At 41.3% G+C, this 20,180-nt stretch overlaps 1 protein-coding gene across 4 annotated transcripts in view; it reads right to left on the bottom strand.

Annotated features, from left to right (window-relative positions):
• Positions 1–17,688, bottom strand: part of Stx18 (syntaxin 18) — a 169,741-nt gene extending 152,053 nt beyond the window's left edge. For all 4 annotated transcript variants that reach the window (XM_076863896.1, XM_076863894.1, XM_076863895.1 and 1 more), the window contains exon 1: positions 17,441–17,688. In XM_076863896.1, coding sequence (XP_076720011.1) covers positions 17,441–17,608 — 168 coding nt within the window. In that variant the 5' untranslated portion in view covers positions 17,609–17,688. The remainder of the gene's footprint in view (positions 1–17,440) is intronic.
• Between the last annotated feature and the right edge of the window lie 2,492 nt (positions 17,689–20,180).

The raw sequence follows: 20,180 nt of genomic DNA, 5'->3' as shown, positions 1-20,180 counted from the left end.
TAAAGCAAGTTCATGCTTGTGGGGAAAAAAAAAAAAATCAAGCTACATATTTGAAGAAATGCTAGAAAAATGGTGAGTGGGAGTGGGTACTAAGTTAAATGGGATAGGCTATGAAGGGAGGGGAAAAAGCTAACAGCACACTTCAAAATCCAAACAGAATGCAGCTCAAGATGTGGAAAGAAGACTGCCATTCCAGACAGCATCAATCAGGCCCTTACAGGGACATCCTGCAGTACATTTATGAAAGAAATAAAATTTTATAAAGAGCTAGAAAAATAAATTAAAAAATAATGAATGCTTCTTTTTTAAAAGGTCTTTATGAGAAAAAAGAAAAGACTTTGGGATAATTTAATCTGGAGAAAGCAAGTCCTAGAGGCAATTTAACTTGTTGAAGGCTTATTTATAAGGAGGTGACTAAACAGTTGTTCTCCAATTTCATAGGAAAGAGAATAAGAGGAAATTGACTTAAATTTCAGTTTGAAGCTGAAAGCAGGCAAAGGAGAAGAAGTGCTTGAGGGAGAACTGTTAATGATGAAAAAAAGCTAAATGAAAACTGGATTTTTATGGCTTTTAAAGATGAAAAATTATATCTGCCGATTCTTTCAGTTTTAGGTCAAACATCTGAACCAAGATCTGAGGAGTTCCCCAAGCATTTACTCCAATACTGTGTAATGAAAGCGGGTCAAGGGCCAGGCTCTGTGCTAGGCTCAAGTCATACAAAGATGAAAAAGATACAGACCCTGTCCTGTCTAAAGGCAGTACCACTAGAAACAAAAGCCACTGCAGGCACTATAAACCAACAGCAGGATGGAATCCTGCTCTCCTTTTGCATCCCCCATGCCCTAAAGTAAACAATATCATGTGGGAAGCAATAGCAATAGCACTACTCCAACAGCAGCAAGCCAGGCCATGGTAACCATTAAGTAACACAAAACAATACAAAGGGTGTCACAGGCCATACATATTTCCTTATTTAGTAAGTGATATAGGCAGCAATGGTTAGAATTCAGAAGGAGACTACCTTAGGCCAAAATGTGCCTTTCAAGGTAAGAATTTGAGAAAGCGAAGAGGGCAGCAGTCCAGGCAAGAAGAACAGAAGCAGCAAGACAAGGAGATAAGGAGGCCAAGGGTATTGCGACTATCGCAGTTTCATCAGAGCTGAAGGGGATGGGCAGGAGAAGTGTGGGGTTCAACCCTGGAAGAGGGGGGAGCCTCTAGACACCAAGCAGATATCTGAGGATCCACTATGTGGGAAATGAGCAATACTAAAGGCTTCTGAGCCAAAATAATGTGATGAAAGCAGCCTTCTCTGTGTTGTGGCTTGGCAGGGGAGAGACGGAGGGCTTGGCACTGCTGCGACAGCCCAGGCTCAGGACATCAGGGACTGAGTCCACACAGCTCATTCCACTAACGGATGCGAGAGGACACAGGCACTTACTCACTTAACTCACTTCCATATATGTGCTGAACTGTGCTTCATGCTGCAAAGGAGTGAGACAAATCTTCTGTTCCCTCAGCCTGGTCATTAGTGGCAGGATTGGCCATGAAAAGGGACAATGACAGAAACAACTGCAAAAACGGCAGTAAGTGTGAAGGACCTGATTCCCGGAAATTTTATTTACACAAACTACAACATCAAAATGCCAAAATATAAACAGAAAAACCAATCCTGCCAAAGTATCATTTCATGTACATCAAGGGAGATAATGACTTTATTGCCAATTGGATCAATAGAAAAGTATAGAAGCAAATATAACTGTGCTGATTGAGCTGTACCAAGTAATAAATATTAAGAAAGACTTCTAAAAATGAGGAAAGATCTTTGCAAGTACTGAAATGTTTCCAGATTTCATTTTTGACATAACTGAGATATAGTCACAGATTTCCAATCACTTACCCACAGGCAGTATTTAGAAGCTTTCAGAAAATTCATCACCTCTCCTTGATATCTTTTTTCCCCTTACTTCCCTTAATTTAATTTTGATTTAACTTCCCCTTGTCACTGCTTGCTTACAAATCACAGCTTATGTCTGGAGTCAATTAGGGCTCTAAAGTATCCCTCTGTGCCTTCATCTGGGGACCCATTCTTATATATATTTTCTTATTACAAGAGGTAGAGCTAAAAGCCTGTAACTCCAAAGGTTTCCAATCAACCATCACATTCTATTCTTTGGAAAAGTATGCTTCTTTCCATAGTTAAGAAGAAGACATCAAACTATGCATTTTGCAAGGATATTTCTTTTCTACCTGTTATAAAAATGAATTCTCCTTTGGAAATTCACTTGCAAAATAAGGTTGAGCGTGGGTAATAAAGGCTTAATGGCAATAACATTTAAAAAATCTTTCTACCATTTAAAATTAAATATAATTTCCTTATTACTTTAATGAGATCCCTTGGAGTTGAAGTACTTAACTAGTCTCCTTCATATCAAGTATTCATTATGTAATTCCCTTTTAATATTAGTTATGTACACTGTCTCTTGGACAGAATAAAAACACACATTTCCACTAAAACAAAAACTGGAGAAGGACATAGCAGCTTGATTCAGAATCTGATAATGGGTTACAGATTCCATTTCAGTTCAGATTTACAGTCAACATGCCACAGAGCCACTTACCACCTCTAACCTTCCAGATATGGTCACAGTCATATCTGGAAGAAAAATATGAACTGCCACATCACTGAGGAAAAGTATGTTGGAGCTTAAAATACTTGACTTTTCCAACTGCAATGCTGAGCTAGAAAACAAGGGAGAGAAATACACCTCATACAGAAACCACTTTAGATAAAAAGACAGAGATAAATTGTCCAAAGTTATGGTCATGGGGAGGACTTCCCTTTCTCGCTGTCTTCAGGGTCACCCAAGGAGGGATGCAATGTGGCCCTGCCCACTGCTGGGTGGAACCAGCTACTGGCTATCTCATCCCAACCCACAGATGACTGACATACAAGAAGAAAAAATCCTGGACACTTAACTATGGGCTATGGATGCAAAAACTCTCTCCCCATCTTCTGATCTCTTGCTGGAGTCTGCCACTGGTGAACCCCAGGGGAAGCCAAAGGCAATGAAAGCCCACCATACAATCCATGAAGACCTGCCTCCTGAGACAAGAGCAGAGCCCAGAGGACAGAGTGGACCCAGAAGGGTCAAAGAACACAACATGACATGTGCCATGCCTCCTCTTGTGGTCCTCCCACTAAGCTAGCTCCTCGTTCATCTGAGCACCCCACGCTTTCCCACCTTCAGCGTCTCTGCCCTGTGTGCCTGGCTTACCTCTCCCCTTCATTCCCACACGTGGAAAACGTATGGGTTTTCAGAGACCACTCAAACGCCACCTTTCCTCCCAGTCTCCTCTTCACCTCATCCAGAAGTGATCTCCCCATCTGAATTTCCAAAGTTCCTCTTTTGAAGATTTCTATAATTACTTATGGGGATATCTTAGACATACCAGTTAATATGAGTGTGAAATTATCACTCTCTAAGTATGCTTCTGTATTTTTGCTTGCTATAAGTTTCCCATTAGACTATAAATCCATGAAAGCAGAGGTTCTGTGTCTTTTACCTTTGCTCTGCCCTTTAGGAACCAAAACAAGCAAATGCTCAATAGACATTTACAAAATGGATGCTCCCTTCTGGGCTCTAAGCATATTGATGATCAGACTGACCCTTCTATCATAAAGAAAAACCAATCTAAGTGCCTTCCTTATTCATAGGTGGACAACTCAACACACAGGTGATAATAAAGTGATTGCATTTCCTGAGTATCAAGAATATACCAAATACAACACTGGCAGCTTCATAGATAGTATCTCATTCAATCCTTACAACAATGCTAAGAGGTAGTGTAGGACCACACCTTCAGGATAGAGCCTTCTCCACCGACTGCTAGACCTAACTGCTGACGACAGATCACAGCCTGTGTGTCTCAAGGTCCTGTGCTGAAGGAAGTTGCATCTCACATTAGGGCCCTTCTCTGGGGCAAGCCGGTATTGAAAGGTTGACCAGTGCAGTAATTAAAAAGGCCAGGCCCTTTGCTGTGACTGAACAATTCTAAAAAGCCATCTCAACACCAGAACTCTCCATGGGCCTGACTATCCCAAAGGCAGAAAAGGGAATTACACTTTTTCAAATGACTATAATCTACAAATTGGGTTTCCTTCCTTCTCAGTAATTTTATTAACTAGACCACAAACCATTTCCCCTTTTCCCCAAAAGCATACCTCAATACAATCTATGCAAAATGTATTATTGCTAGGAAATTATTGATCTAAAAAAAAACAGGAAAAATAGGAAGAGAGAAACAAATAAAATTTTTGGTTTGGAGGGGAAAAAAAATGTTTGATTCAATAGTAGTAATATTTTCCCCAAATCTAGCCAAGAACTTTCAATGTGTGCTGCCGCAGTCTCTGGCTGGGCACAAATCACGAGCCACCACAAAGCTTGTAGATTCAAACAGCAATTCTTTATTCCCGAACTCACACCGGCCGTCTACAAACACCTTCTGGGGAAATCCACGTTCTCTGCCCAAATCCACACCTCCTGGACTTCTGTCTCCCAAAATATACTGTCTGACCCTAAGAATTCAAGAGGAACGCAGGCAGCAGGATACGCCCTATTCTAAACGGGAACACCCTAATCTCCTATTATCCTAAACCGGGAACACCCTAAACACGGATCTGCCCTGGTCTTTGAGCAAGGTCACCTTTCAGGAGTCCTTCCACTAGACAGCATGGGAGTACGCTGGCAAGGAAATTGTCATACCTACTTGGCTGATGGCTCCCAGCAGTGTGTGATTATGTACCAAATGTGCCATTAAAAACAGCAAATGATGTGATAACATACAAAAGAGCAAATCACCAGAGAATGCCAAGCAGAATGCAGCTCCACAGGCCGGGACAGCGCTTGCCCAGGCAAATCCATTCACTTCCAAGAGCCTGCAGCAATAGCAGTCAATCAAGGGACAAGGCAAGCTCTCAACATTGTTACCATCTTACAGCACCAGGGACATCACCTGGGAAGGTGACTTGGCCTTCTGAACCTCGGTTTCTTCAGGAGTAATGGAACCTAACTTGTAAGGACAGTCAAATAAGTTATAAAGTTGTTAGCACAGGGCCAGGTAGAGTACATATTCAACAAGTGGTAGCTATTATTATCGTTTATTATTTTTAGAATGACAACTAGAAAGCTAAGACATTAACCCAACATTTGTGGATGATTTTCCTGTATAAGTTAAGAAAGTCTAAATTGGAAATCCAGTTGAGTTACAGGAAAATTACTCCCTTTACAAAAGGTTTTACCACAGACTTCCTTTAAATAGGGTCTCCTCCACTGCACATTTTAAATATAATTAGATACTGCTTACTCATGACATTTTTCTAATCAAAAGCTATTAATTCTTCTCCAATTACTACCCACAAGTAAAAACTTGTCTGCTAGGAGCTTTACTTGTTCTGTTTTGTTTTCATTTCAGAAGTAGTATGTGTTCATTAAATAAATTCTGGATGACAGAAGAAGAAAAGATCACCGATAGACCAATCACCCTGAAGTAGCCATGTTTGACATTTTGGTATATTTCCTTCTAGTCAGTATTTCTATGCCTAGAGCCTTCTTTTTTTCTTTATTATTTGTTTTTGGTTTTGTATACATAGTTTTAATTATAACCAGTGTTGGTATTTACTTTTTTAGCCTAATATGATAATATAAACAATTATTTTTGTTATGACATATTCTTTGGTAAGCCATATTTACCTAATAATTTCTCTCTACCTGGGAAAATGCTAGGCATCTCTATGTAAAGTGACAGCTCTGCTATCTGCCACCACAGTCACCACCATGAAAACTGCTGCTGCTTTTACTCAGAGACCTCCACTTCTACAAGGTAAGACAACATTCCCTTTTCACTTTCTTCAGTCTTGCTTTTATAATTACAAACTGTAGTCTGTAGTCCATTTATAAATTTATTTTCATATGTATCTCTTATGAGGTAAGGATGTAAAACAAACTTTGTCCCCCCCCCAAAAGTGCTAATACCCCCAAACCATCATTGAATATTCCTTTTTTTTAAACTGATTTACAATGCTTTCTTTAATATGAACAAAATTCACACACACACACACACACACACACACACAGGCCTAATAGGTCTCCCTGAATAAGTCATAAGTGCATATCTTTACTATATTTTGGCTTTAAAATGTTCTTATATCTGATAAGACTAGTGTCCCCACTCCTCCTCCACTCTTTTTTAAAAAAATCAATTAGATATTCTCATTTCTTTTTTTCTAGATGAATTTCAGAACTACTTTCAGATTCACTCAAAAAAGTTCTGTTGGAATTCTGATCCAAGCTGTATTAAAGTTACAAATTAATTTAGGAACAGCTGATTCCTTTGCTACACTTTTCCTTCCATTCCAGGTATACAATAGGTTTCTACTTAGTCGTCCTCTGCATCTGTTTGTAAAGTTTCGCAGTTCAACTGGGTCATCAGCATTTCTTTTAAAGTTATTACCAGAAATCCTTTGTGTTACTACTCTAAATGTTTCCATTGCATTTTAAGTGGTCATTAAACAGATACAGGATCACCACTGAAGTATGTACACTTGTTTTGTCTGAAGGCTCTCAAGGCCTTCTGTAATCAGGCCTCCCTGGACTTACTTCGCATCCTCTGGCTTGAAAAAGTGGACTTACACTGGCCTCCCCCCAACTGCACTTGCTCTCTAGTCTGTTCCCCCGAGAAGTGTCCCTCACTAATCTGACCCCAGTCACCCACTTTCCTATGCTCATCCAGTAAGTTGTAACACACTGAATACTTTCAAATAACTAAGTGGTAATTTTCCTCAACTTTCTATTTATTCTATTGAAGAATAAACACAAACTGAATTTATATGTTTTGCCTTTTTAAGAGATTATGAAAAATTTGAAACAAATTTGGTAAAAATAAAGTTTTGTTTAAAACAGCAACAAACTGGAAGCAATCTAAATGTCTCTCAACAGGCATTCAGGTAAATCAATTATGTGATATTATTTTTAATGGCCAGGCAGCCAAACAAATTGATGATACAGAGTAATATGGAATGACACCAAAAAATGTCCACAATAATATAGTGTTAAATGAGCAAGAAAAAAAGAAGATGGAGTAAGAAGAGAAGGATTGCAAAAATCCTGTTTTTGTTTAATAGATAAAATGTTTGGAGACTTATACACTAAAATTGTAACAATGGATATTTCTGGCTTATAGCACCAAATATGAACTTTATGTCCTTCCTTATTCTGTTTAATGAGCATTTAACTACTTTTATAACCAGATTTAAAGAGAGTCAACTTTGAAAATGTATCCTGCAGACAACAGCCCATTGTAAGAAATATATTTAAGTATTAAGTACAGTATTAAGTACATTTGTAAAATCATACAAAATGCCACCTTTAACAAAAAAAAATTTCTTATCTAGATGAAAAATTCTAAGTACACAGGGCCTCAGGGAGAATATCACAAGGCAAAGGGCATTATTATTACAAAAAGCATCTAAAAAGATATTCTAGGAATTGCAGAGAGAACAGTACTGAATCACAGAGAGATCCTACTGGTCTTAAGGACCATCCAGCCAAATCCTCCAACTAAACAAGAACAGTGAGGCTCAAAAAGGCCTGGCAGTTCTTCAAGATCACATCATTAAAAGTACCAAGCTGCAAAAAGTACTTTAAATTCAAAATATACATTCTTTAATTCCTTTCTCAACTGCTCTGAGTTAAGATATGCTGTCACCTATCTCTGCTACTTGGACTACAGGATTTGTTGCTGGAGAAGATATCCAAGAAAAGGTGAATGTTCATTTTACTAGCTTTCTTATCTTTGGCTACACATTGGGTAGAAATGTATTTAACATTGTGAAGTCAAAAGACTCTCTTGGTTAAATGTGGCTTATGAGTTCCATAAGAACATTTCAACAAATATGTTAGTTGTGATCTGTAGGAGGTGGCAAATTATAGTATTCCCAGACTTGAGAACTGGAAAGCCAGAACTGGAAAGTCGGGCCTCTTTTTTCTTTTCCTTTTTTTTTTTTTTTTTTTTTTTTTTTTTTTTTTAGTTGTAGGTGGACACAATACCTTTATTTTTTTTGTGGTGCTGAAGACCGAATCCAGTGCCTCACACATGCCAGGAGAGCACTCTACCACTGAGCCCCAGCCCCAGCCCAAGCCAGACCTCTTTTTAAAAGTCAATTTTAAACCTAATGTTTTGAACATAAACAGTTTTTATACCTTAAGCTGTAATGAACATCTGCAGACTTCACTGATACTTTACCCACCAGAGGGAGCAGATGTGGATTTCCACAGAAGAACTTTAAACATCTAATTTACATGAATTCTAGAATCATATTATTGATATAATATAATCAATCAATATTATATAATCATTTAATATTATATTTCTATTCCCCCAAAATGGGAAAAAATGAGATCAGGTATAATAGAGTTTCCAACTTATTGCTGAAGCTCAAAAATGATTTGATTTTCCAAAATTTGTAACCTTCTAAGTATTGGTTGTAGTGTTCAAAATAAATGAACAAACTGGTACAGTCATCCCTCTTCCATACTGCAGGGGATCAGTTCCTGAACTCCTGTGGATACCAAAATCAACAGATTCTCAAATTCCTTATATAAAGTGGCACAGTAGCTGCATACAACCTAAGCACATTGTCCTCTATTGTAAATCTAAATATTTTATTCCTAATACAATATAAATGCTATGTAAATAGTTGTTATATTGTTCAGGGAATAATGACAAGGAAAAAAGTCTGTACGTGTTCTGTACAGATGCGATTCTTTAAAATCTTTTCAGTCCTCAGTTGGTTGAATTCACAGATGCAGATGGCAGATATGGAGGGTCAACTGCTTTCTGACTTACAAGCTGATGTAAGCTTGATTGATAGCTGCCCTTATGGATGGTTCTATCTGAACATGTACACAAATCTGATTCCAATATGAAACCAGACCTTGAATGGGGAGAATTTCACTAAAAATGTCACACTGAGGGAACCTATTTCAGGAGCCCTACCCTAAGAGCTGATACGCTGAACTGCTGATACCTGCCAACTAGAAGTGAGGAAAGGGAGAATTCCTTGACCCACCATAGACTCTATTTGGAATGAAGGAGGAATTCAGCCAACAATCTCCAAGAACCATGCTTCCCCAACGTAATGCAACTGCCACCACCAAGACGAGTTTCCTTTTAAAGCCAGCACAACTGAAAAGAACTGGAAGAACCTGGCATCCACATAGCCCTCAGGAGTCTCAATCCCCATCCATGTTCAGAGGAGTTAGATTTGTCTAGTACTTCCTGCCACGACAAACCAGGTCTAATGTGTTGCTGGACTGTGAGGCAGGTCTCAATCTCTCATAATAGGCATACATACCAGTTATCAATTTTGTATTAAATACAGCAATGCTGGAGAACCCCACTGGGTGCCAGTTATGCTCTCCAAACCACATTTGCCAGGAAGCACTGCCACTGAGCAGTCATCTACCACCTGCTTCTAAGTCCTCTGGGCTCTTAGACCTATTCTTTCCTGTTTAGAATTGAGAAAGTGAGCAACTGGCATCCAACTATAATTTTGAAAAAAAAAATGCAATTAGAATTTAATACGATTTAATTTTCCAGTCTTTCTACCTCTTACTCTAACTCCATTAATTATCCACTAAGTTTGCTGAGTCTAACTACTAGATACTAAATACAGGTTAACCATTCCTAATTTTAAAAATCCAATATTTGAAACTTTTGAGTACAGGTATAACACCACAGGTAGAAAATTCCACATGACTTCATATTATGAGATGTAGTCAAAATGCAGGTGTACTAAAAACATCCTAAAAAATCGACTTCTGACTATGTGCATAAAGCATATTTTGCTTTTAGAGTTAGGTTTCATCCCCAAGATATCTTATTATGTATATTCAATTATTCCCAAGTCCAAGAACTCTAAAATCCTAAATACTTCTGGTCCCAAGCCCTAGAGAGAAGGGAAACTTGACCTGCACTGACTTCATCTCCCTTTCCTGTCTATTCCTACTATCACTGGCTCCTCAGCTTTCACCTGACTTAATGCAACAGCCTCCTAATTAGCTTTCTATGTCACACTCCAAAGTGATCATCAATATTGCTACTGATTACTTTTAAACATGAATAATCCTTTAATGCCTCACTTGTAAAACTCAGAGCCTAACACCCAAACTCCTTATGCTGCTGAAAATGCTCTAACCCAAGAGCCAGCAAACTTTTTCTCTAAAGGGTCCTGCAGTCCCCACTTCAGGCTTTGCAGGCCTTTGCAGGCCACCACACTGCTGCTGCAGTATAAAAGCATCCATGGTCTGTATGTAAATGAATGAACACAACCACATTATAATAAAACTTTATTTACAGGAACAGGCAGTGGGCTGGATTTGGTCTGCAGACCCAAAGTTTGCACCTTTCCTCTAACCTAATCCAGAACCACCTCATCTCCCAGCCAGCGCCTGAACCCTCACCCTGGCCTTCTCTAATAGATGACTCTCATCACACCAGTCTTGCCTCTGCTCCCCCAGTCAGCCCGCTGTGTGCTTCACTGTCCTTGCTCACTCTTCCCTCTCCAGGAATGTGACTGATCCTTCCTAGGTCTGGTGGCAGGGTTCACAGCCTTCATGGCTCAGTTGGATTCTTGCTCACTCCAAGGGTTCCACGAATTCTTCCCAAAGAGTTAGTTATCCTTTATATGCACTTTCAAAAGGCTGGGACATATGTCTCATTGTTCTTTGTGCCCTCACAGTGCCTGATATACATCCCATGTTCAATGCTTACTGGATAATGGAATGAATCAATTACTAAATAAATATAATTTCAAAAGTTGCAATTCTCACAAGTCCTGGGTAAAATTCAGAAGTGCAAACTATACAAAGGGCTCACTATTATATCATGAAGTCTCTGAGCATGGTTATGGTATACACTCAGCTATTACAATCCATAAAAACAAGCATCATGAAGCTAAAAAGGCCTTGGAAGCACCAATGTGGAAGTTTTTATACTCTGCTTCTGAGTCCTGTGGTTAGTTTCTCAAAAAGACAGGAAGAAGGAGAAGAGGATGGCTCATGAATACCTTCTCCCAAGCCCTCTACCCCAGCTTCAACCAAAGCTACTTCTCTTCTTTGCAAACAGGTTTCTGCCACATATTTTTTTAAAATCTGTGATTCAACACACTCATGCTCGGTTTGCAAACTGCCCACTGGACCTACCTAAATTGCTTCCCAATCTCTTCCTGTAATCTGGCCTATCTCTTGCCTTTCCTGTTTTTCACTTATCTTTTCTGTCTGTTGCCAGGGGCTGCTTCTTTGAATCATGTTCCCTACCCGAAACCCCAATTTTACTATGATTACATTCAGTCCTTGAACAATGTACATTTACAGCTACCCTAGGTAATAATCCAGGCAGTTCCAACTCACCCTTTGGGCCCCCAATTAAGTCAACACTGCCCTGAGAAGGAAATTAGGAGGACCTGGAAAGTTAATGCTAGGAGAGTTACATCTGTCAGTCACATCTAATTCACTGCACTCCCTAGGTCTGTTTCTCTCCAACAGACTGTAAACTCTTTGAGGGAAGAACTAAACCTTAGCAACAAAATTAAAGCTACTATTTATGTATATTTATAGATAAATATATATATATTTATATATCTACTCCACAGATTCTGGGCTAAGTGAAAATGTATATTGTGTAGCATTCAGGCTCATGGTAGGAGTGTACATTTTTACAACTGGAAGGGAGCCTTGGATAGAGATCATCTAGTCCTCAAAGAGAAAGCTAAGAGACACAGTAGATTAGCACTTAACTCAAGAAATAATGTATTGAGTGCCTACACCCTGCACTGTTCTAGAAGCCACAGATTCAGTGCAGACCACATATAGCCTTCATTTTCAGGAAGCATATGTTCTAGTAGATAAACAATAAATAAATAGCCATATGTTAGGTTTACAATGAAATAAAACATTGTAAGGGAAAGAAAAGGGGTATCAGGGAAGTCAAAGAAGGCCCTGATTGAAGAAACTTGAAGTTAACAGAGATCAAACCACGTGGAATCCGGGAGAAGAGTTCCAGGTAGAAGCAACACTGCAAAGACCCTGAGGTTGGAATGTGCCTTGTGCAGGTGAAAGCAACCAAGAAGCCATGATAATCAAAGTAGAAATGCAAGAGGAAGGTGAGAGGAAACGAGGTCAGAGAAGGAGTGGACTAAATCATGTTGACTCTGAACCACCTTAAGAACTCTGGATTTCAGCCAGGAACTAGAGATCAATTCCTAAGAATAAATAAGTAAATAAATGAAATTTAGTTTTCACAAAAGCAAGGCATAATAAACAAAGAACAAAATCTCATCTGTATGCATGATTTGAACACAGCCTGCTCAACAACTCAGAATCACTATGATCTTATTTACAAAACATCTTTGTTTCACCAGAAATCTCTACAGTTATCTAGTTATTAACATGGTGACTGAAGCCCAAAAATATTATGCAGCAGCCCAATTCACGGCTGACTTCCTGTTCAGAGCCCCTGCTGCCTCTGGAAATGCAGGTGGACTGTTTACAGGGGTCCTGGTTACCTGGGTGGCAGCTTTCCCTAGCCTCTGAAACCTTTATAGATCAGTAAGAGAAAAGCTGCCACTCTTCAGCATCTCAGGCTCTTCCCTACTCCCAAAGCCTGTCATTATAAACCCACAGCTCTAAGTTCTCATTCCCCGTGGAGTTGAAGACAACCAGCAGGTGAGGTAAAAGCATGTCGGGCACTGTGGCAGGACAGGAAGGGAGTCGGTTGCTGGTTGGTCTGCCTGCTGTCTTGTACTCTCTACTCCCAGAAATAGCACTCCTTTTCCACAGTTCTAGTGAGGCTGGAATCACTGTACTCAAGCCACCTATTGGCCACAGATTGAGGTGGACATATGATGATCTGATCAATTAAAGAACTTACCCCTCTGGCCAGAGGTCTACAAGAGAGGATTCAGAATCATAACAGAACCAATTAAGAGTCTATTCCTGGAGTTTATACACAAGAGCTAGAGAAATCAGCTCAGAGTGTGGATTTCCCGGTTATGTTCATTTATATTAAGAAACTATCACTTGCAACTCAAAGAATTCAGACCCACATAGAATACCTTTTCTCATTCCATCTGCCTAACCACCTTCTAAGGTTGCTACTACTCTATTTTAGAAGTGAAGAAATTGAAGTTAAGTAACTTATCATGTTCATACAGGTTGTAAGAGGTACACAAATTCTGTCTCTGCTCCAAGTCCCATTTCCGATTAGTCCAAGAAGAAATTGCCACTCAAAAGCAACGGAATTTTTTATTTATAAATTATAGTGGATATTTAAGGGAGGAGGGTGAAATAACATCAACCTGGGTTAAAGGACCTGGCTTCAACTTCTGGCTGTGCTCCAGGACCTCAGCTGTGTAACTTTGGGCCAGTCATTTTACTTCCTTACCTGAGTGTTAGCCTTCACATCTATAAAAGGATAAGCCTGGACAGGATAAACTCGAGGTTCTTCTTTTTTTAATTTTTTTTTGGGGGGTGTGCTATATTAGAAATTGAACCTCGGGCCTCATGCATGCTGTGGGAGCACTCTACCACTCTACCTCCCCAGCCCTTAAGGGGTTTTGTTTTGTTAGTCCATGGTTTTGAAGGTTTGGTTTTGTTAGTCCATGGTTCTGCTTTAGTCATACAATTAAGTTTTAACCATATGTCAAGTAAGATGCCAGGCAGATTGCAATTGAATATCAAGTCCAACAGTTGGTAATGGCTCCTGGGACACAAAGTTTTCCACTGGGAAATGAGCTCTGGCTTATGTGGCCACCAGGGAGGAGAGAGAGGAACAGTGGCACTCTCACCACACACGTGCCAAGGCTGACAGAGTTTCACCATGGCACAAAAACACCTTTCTGAGTACACCCAGTACTTCTGCTCCACCACAGGTGCTGTCTGCACCTACACAGGATTCACTCACTCCTTCAGGCACTTTCTTGGCTTTCCTTCACAAGCAAGCAATGAAAGTACAAGATAGCTAAGTGGTTTTGCAGACTACAGCTTGGAGCCACCGAAGAAAATATGTCTACACGTCCTACATGAGAGGAGGGAGTTAGTGTTGAGAACAAGAAGAATCAGTATCCTTCCTTATATTCATAATCTCATGAGATCCCAATAATGAGCTTGTGGTTTAAGTACAGTAAAATCAAGCCCTTTTTATAGAAGTGAGACTCAGATAATACAGCCCAAATTCACCCATATCTAAGTAGCAGAATCCAGATTTGAATCCAAGCCCCAATTCTATTTGTAATCCCATGGTCTTCATCAGTCCCATGCTCCGAGTGAGTTAACAACTCTCAGTGCAAACTGGTATATTCATCATTACACAGAGTTGTTCAAATAATATAAGTTCCTCCCCGCAAATCTGAAATGCTATGACTGTTGGTTTGTAATTTAATGGGCTGGCATGCATTTCAGTCCCAATTACTGATATAAATTATGCAAAACATAAATTAAATTTATATTAGCAAATTTAGCAAAACTGAACATAAAAGTTAAATATTTAAAGGAATGATGGAGAAGAAACCAGCCTGAGGGAGGGTAAAAAGATCTAATTTCAACACATATGTTAAACTTAATATACTTTCTACAAGGATTCAGTGAGATAGAAATCTGACACCAGGCATGTTTTGTCCAAAATGAGGAATAGAAGAACTGAAATTGAAGTAGGTAAAATGTATCCTAGAAATAACAGCAATGCTTCAAGGAAGGCAGTTAGCAAAGTACATTATTATAACTTGCTACATTTCCTTATGTCTGACAATGAAGCTAAATCCAAAATAGAGTATGTCCTCCTAGTACCAACCAGACTTTGTGTGTGTATGTGTGTGTGTGTGTGTGTGTGTGTGTGTGTGGTGCTAGGGATTGAACCCAGGGCCTTGTGTGTATAAGGCAAGCACTCTACCAACTAAGCTATATCCCCAGCCCCCAACCAGACTTTTATGTGTAGGTAATGCAGTCCAAACAAAATGCCAACCACACCTTGACACACCAGACTGTGGTGAAAGCACAGGACTCCATCACTGACACTCTATTGTAAGTTTCACAAGGAAAACAGGGAAGAGCTGCAAGAAGAGTAATGCACAAAACAGCTACAATATCCAATCGAAATTCCTGAAAGAATGCAAGTTTTTCCCATGTCAAAAAAGGGATGTGGCTGCATTTAATTCAGCCCATGTCCCTACTTACAGAATCTCAAGCCTTGACATTCTCTCATTTCATTAAATAAAAGAACTGAAACTTTCAGGGACACGCAGTCTAACCCTGTGAACAGGTACAAAATTCTCAAATATTTCTGACAAGCAGCCACCCTTCTGTATAATTTCCTCCAGGGACAGGGAACTCCAGCACTCAGTACCATGTCACTATCCCTGAGGCCTATTAACTCAAAATAATCTCAAGCACACTCTCAACATTCAGGGAAAGGTCCAAACGGTCACAGGGCTCTCCACAGGGCTCACCAAGCCAACTGCACTTCTCACCTCTGTAGTTCCCAATTCTATACCTGATCAGGACCCGAAAATAGTGCAGTATTAATAAACCAGTTTTTTTCAGAAAGGACCTTCCAAAAGCCAAAACTGTGACCTTCATACCACAGTTCCATTAAAGGAACTCAGGAACAGCCTGGGCCAAACTAAGAGTCAAAATGCTCTACTTTCCTTTCCCCTCATTTCAACCTGGGAAGTTCCCCTTTGAGATGTCTATTGTTATCTCTCTTTTTTCTCTCTCTCTCTCTCTCTCTCTCTCACATGCACATAATCAATGCAGTTTTGTAAGTCTTTTATTTAAAGCGGAAGAAAAAATAGGAAGGGACCATCTTATAGATAAACAAACTAGGATTATAAAAGTTGCTTAATAATATCCTACAGCTAATAGTTGCTGGGTTAAGACAAAAATCTGGTCCATTGGGCCTTCTCCTGTGCTTGCATGGACCATACAACTCTCACTGACCTTAGGACAGTGCACAAACTCCACAGAGTGATCTCTAAGATCCATCAAGATGTCTCCCCCCCACCAAACGCCTGCTACTCCACTCCAATTTATCTAAATGTGCCAAATTCGACTCACATTCAAATGTTTATCAAACTAACTTAGGTCAGCCTACCTCACACCTTTGTGCATACTACTCTCTTAGCCCAAGATGCCCTTCCCCACTTTATCTGCACTGGAACCAACAATTCCTCTCCTAGATTTTGTTTCAGATATCACTGCCCCTATAAAAACTTCCCAGGTTCTCAGACAGAACTGACACTTTCTTCTTTGTGCCCTCCACAACACCTATAAGGCTTGTTGCACCTGTTTTGTTTATATGGCTGTGTCCTCCACTGATCATTTCATATCATACTACTCTAAGATGGTACTAGTCTAGTTCAGAAGTAGATGTGGAACAGATTTTTATTGATGGACAGTATTTACTTACCTGGTCCAATCCCCCATGTGATCATTGAACATCCTTTCAAAAATGCCATTAATTTGTGCTAACATATATTTTAAAAAATGAGTGCCCCAAAGTGCCAAGCATTGGACTATGTGTCAAGCAGAGGTGAATGTGGAATTATACTGTGGAATTAATGAACCTTAAACTTCAGAGATCCCTCACTTGTACCTTGCAAAATTATGGACCTTTTGTGTGATTCTGTATTTTTATTTATTAAAGAGGGAAGGCAGAACTGTATAAGCTTTAGACCCCACAAAAACTAGAACCAACCTTGGTGCCAAAGATACTAAACTATATAAGGCAAACATTATCTTTCCCCTGACGGAGTTTCTGGTTTAGTGGGGAAAACAGACAACCGTTTGTCCATTCATTCATTCAAGGAACGTTTCCTAAGCAATGCCATGAGTCATGTGTCTGAGATGAAGCCAACACGTCCCTGCCCTGAAGGAGGAGGTCCTGCCATCAGGAAGAACGAAAGCCTGCTGGGTCCAGCGGACAGACAGCAGTTTAGAGGACTGGGTAACAGTGTCACCATCCTAAACTAGTCTCAGGAGGTGCTTGGTCCTGCCCCGAGGGAGGCAAAGGCAGCTGGAGTGGGTCGGGGAGGAGGCAGACAAGCCGACCGAAGAGGCCGCACGGAAAGTCAGCGCTGTGGGACGTGTCGCGGCTCAGGTCTCCGGGAACGGCGGGCTCACTGCCGCACCGAGGAACCCCGGAACCTGGCGGGTTCCCAGGGCTCCCAGACCGGCCTCCCCTTCCTCAAACAAGCCTGCCCTCCGGGCCACCGCCCCGACCCCGGACCGCGTCCTCGCACCACGCCCACGCGACCGGGTCTGCAGCGGGCCCGGGGTCCCGGTCGCCGTCCGCCCGCTCTCGCCCGCCGTCGGCGTAACCGCCGGCTCACCACTTCGCGGGCGCGGCTGGAGAAGTCGCCCTTGGGCCGGGGGCTCCGACGGAACAGCTCGTCGCGGCTGCCCTCGGGCCCGCCGCCCACCGCCACTCCCAGCGCCTTGTTCCGCGTCTTCACGGTCTTGACGCTCGCCCGGAACAGCAGGGTGATGTCCACCGCCATGGTGACCCGCACCCGCGGCCCCACACCGGCCGGCCCACGTCAGCAGCCGGCGACCGCAGCGACAACCCGGCCACGGGAGGACCGTTCCGTTTATGCACACTTCCGCCCGGCAACGGCGACGCGAGAAGAAAGGTTCCGCCTGCGCCCAGATCCTGCGGCTGGAGAAGAAAGGTTCCTGCCTCGGCCTGAGCCCGCGCACGGGCGCACCTTCCTCCTCCTGCGAACCTCGGGTGGCCTGGCCGCGCACAGACTTCCGTGTGCCCCGGGAGCGAGAGGACCGGGGAGCCGAAAGGCCCGCTCCCTTGTCGTGGTCCCCTGACTGACAAACTGAGCCCAGGCGCTTCGGTTACGGGCATGCGGAGGAGCGCCACCCTTGACCTTTGACTTCAGGGACTCACCTGAGCAGGACAGAGGCAGAAAGCGAGGACATCCGGCTGCAGGGAGAGCTTGGACCGTGCAGGTGTCCAAGAACCAGCCGCTTCTGCAAAACGAAGCCAGCACCTTCCTCCGAGTTTACTGATAATAAAATTGGAAGACGCGTGTCGAGTGTTTCTAGGCTCCTAGTCAGTGTGGCCCGCTACGGTAGCCACCGCGTTGGTGATGTCATTGTTCTCAGGCTCATTACGTACCGTGAGGCAAAGACTCTACAGAAGGCATCCCTGAGCAGAGAGCTGGGGATGAGTAGAAATTTAACCGCCCCCCCCCCAAAAAAGTGATAACTCCCTGGTGTTCATCCTGCTATATCGGTTTTAAATGTACCATCTTGAGTTATCGTTGTTTAAATTGAATACAGTTTAGCCAATGAGGTTTCCCTGCATTTTTGGTTCATGGTTCAGTTTTAATTCAAGATCTCATTGAGTCCAAGGTTTATTGTTTTTGTTTTCCTTGGCCTTAAAGAGGAGGCACAACTGGAATGTGCATTAAAACTGGTTTTAATGGTCAACAAGATTAAGTTATTTTCCTAATAATACCAAGATGCTATTTGCCTTTTCACTCTCATTTTCTCAGGAGTTGTGTAGCTGTGCTTTCCAGACTCTGATCTTTCAACAGACTAAATGCAGACCAGCTGTCTTCTATTAAGCCAGATTTCAGAGAGATTTGCAGAAATACAAATACCATTTTTCTTACCAATTTTTGTTGTTTTGGAAAATGTATTTTTTTCAGAAAAAGATATCATTTATGTTGATATGTAATAGACATTAATTTTAGATGAATAAAGACCTAAGTTTTTTATTTTTTTCAATATGAAACATATCAATAGATAAAATCCATATAAACAAAAGTTGCTTAGAACCCTGAATAATTTTTGAATGTAAAGGAATTCTGAGATCAAAACATTGAGAGCCAGTCTGTTAAACAAATAAGTTTATAAGAAATAGATGTCAAGAAAATATACATTTACTAGCAAGGAGGAAGAAAAGGAATATTAAAATCCAGTTTGCAGTCTCTTGGTCCTAAGTGTATGAAGAAAATAAATTTCCATATGGCTTTCTTCCATCTATTAGAAAGAGAGAGTAAGAAAGAAATTACAAAATCTCTGCCAACAAGGATTCTGTCTTGCATAAATGGCCCTTTGTTTTGTGGAGACATTAATGAGTCTTTGGCTATGCAAAGGTAGGCCTGAGGCAGAATTGAAGGAAAGAGAGTTAAATTGCTCTGCATAATAAACTGAGGGGGATTGAATTAGGGGAAAGCGGGGAAGCCAGACCCAAAGAGTGGGCCAGGAAAGTAGAAAGTAGGTAATCGGAGGGGACTTTGGGAGGAAGACTGAGCTCCACCAAACCTGCCTTGTGAGTTGTGCCTTGTGTGAATAGTGTGTTGTGTGGTACGATTTGGGGGCAGAAAGGTAGGGACAAATATTTAAGTGAATAAAAACATAGAAGATAATGGTAGAAATGTGACACAAATGAGCTCAAAACAGCAGATTATAAAATTTGTAGATTACTTGAGGTTTCAAGTGACTATAAATACACAAGATTTCCTAGAAAGTGCACAAACTAAAGGCCTCTTGTCCTGACCAACTGGCTTGTTCCACTCTGCTTTCTATTCTCCTGCTCTGCAGTGAGCCAGATGTTGGCCCCTCCAGAGCTCTTCAACCTCCAGGTTCCTAGAACACGTGAATGTTAACATACTTGCATATGTAACAGTCAAGGTTCTTGCAATAAGCAGATGATCCGGGATTACCCATGTGAGCCTTAAATCCAATAAGTGTCCTTATGAGATAAGAATTTGAGGATATAGGAAAAGGTAGATTGAGTTTCACAAGAAAAGTGCCCATGTGTGTTGGAATGCAGGAAATGCCCATGACCCTCTGAAATGCAAAACAAGTGTTCCTGAGCCACCCAGCTCCTGCCCTTGGCCTGAAATCTTGACCCATGCCCTTGCCCACATAATGTAACGAGTGAGCCTATGGATGTACACACCTGTAATCCCAGCAGCTCTGGAGGCTGATGGGGAAGGATCTCACAGGATCTCAAGTTTGAGGCCAGCCTCAGCTTAGCAAGCCCCTGTCTCAAAATAAAAACGGTTATGGATTTGGCTCATTGGTAGTGCCCCTGGATTCAATCCCCGT

Source organism: Callospermophilus lateralis, chromosome 8 (genome assembly GCF_048772815.1).
Source record: "Callospermophilus lateralis isolate mCalLat2 chromosome 8, mCalLat2.hap1, whole genome shotgun sequence".
Classification (NCBI taxonomy): Eukaryota; Metazoa; Chordata; class Mammalia; order Rodentia; family Sciuridae; genus Callospermophilus; species Callospermophilus lateralis.
This window is presented reverse-complemented; position numbering and strand designations above follow the sequence as displayed.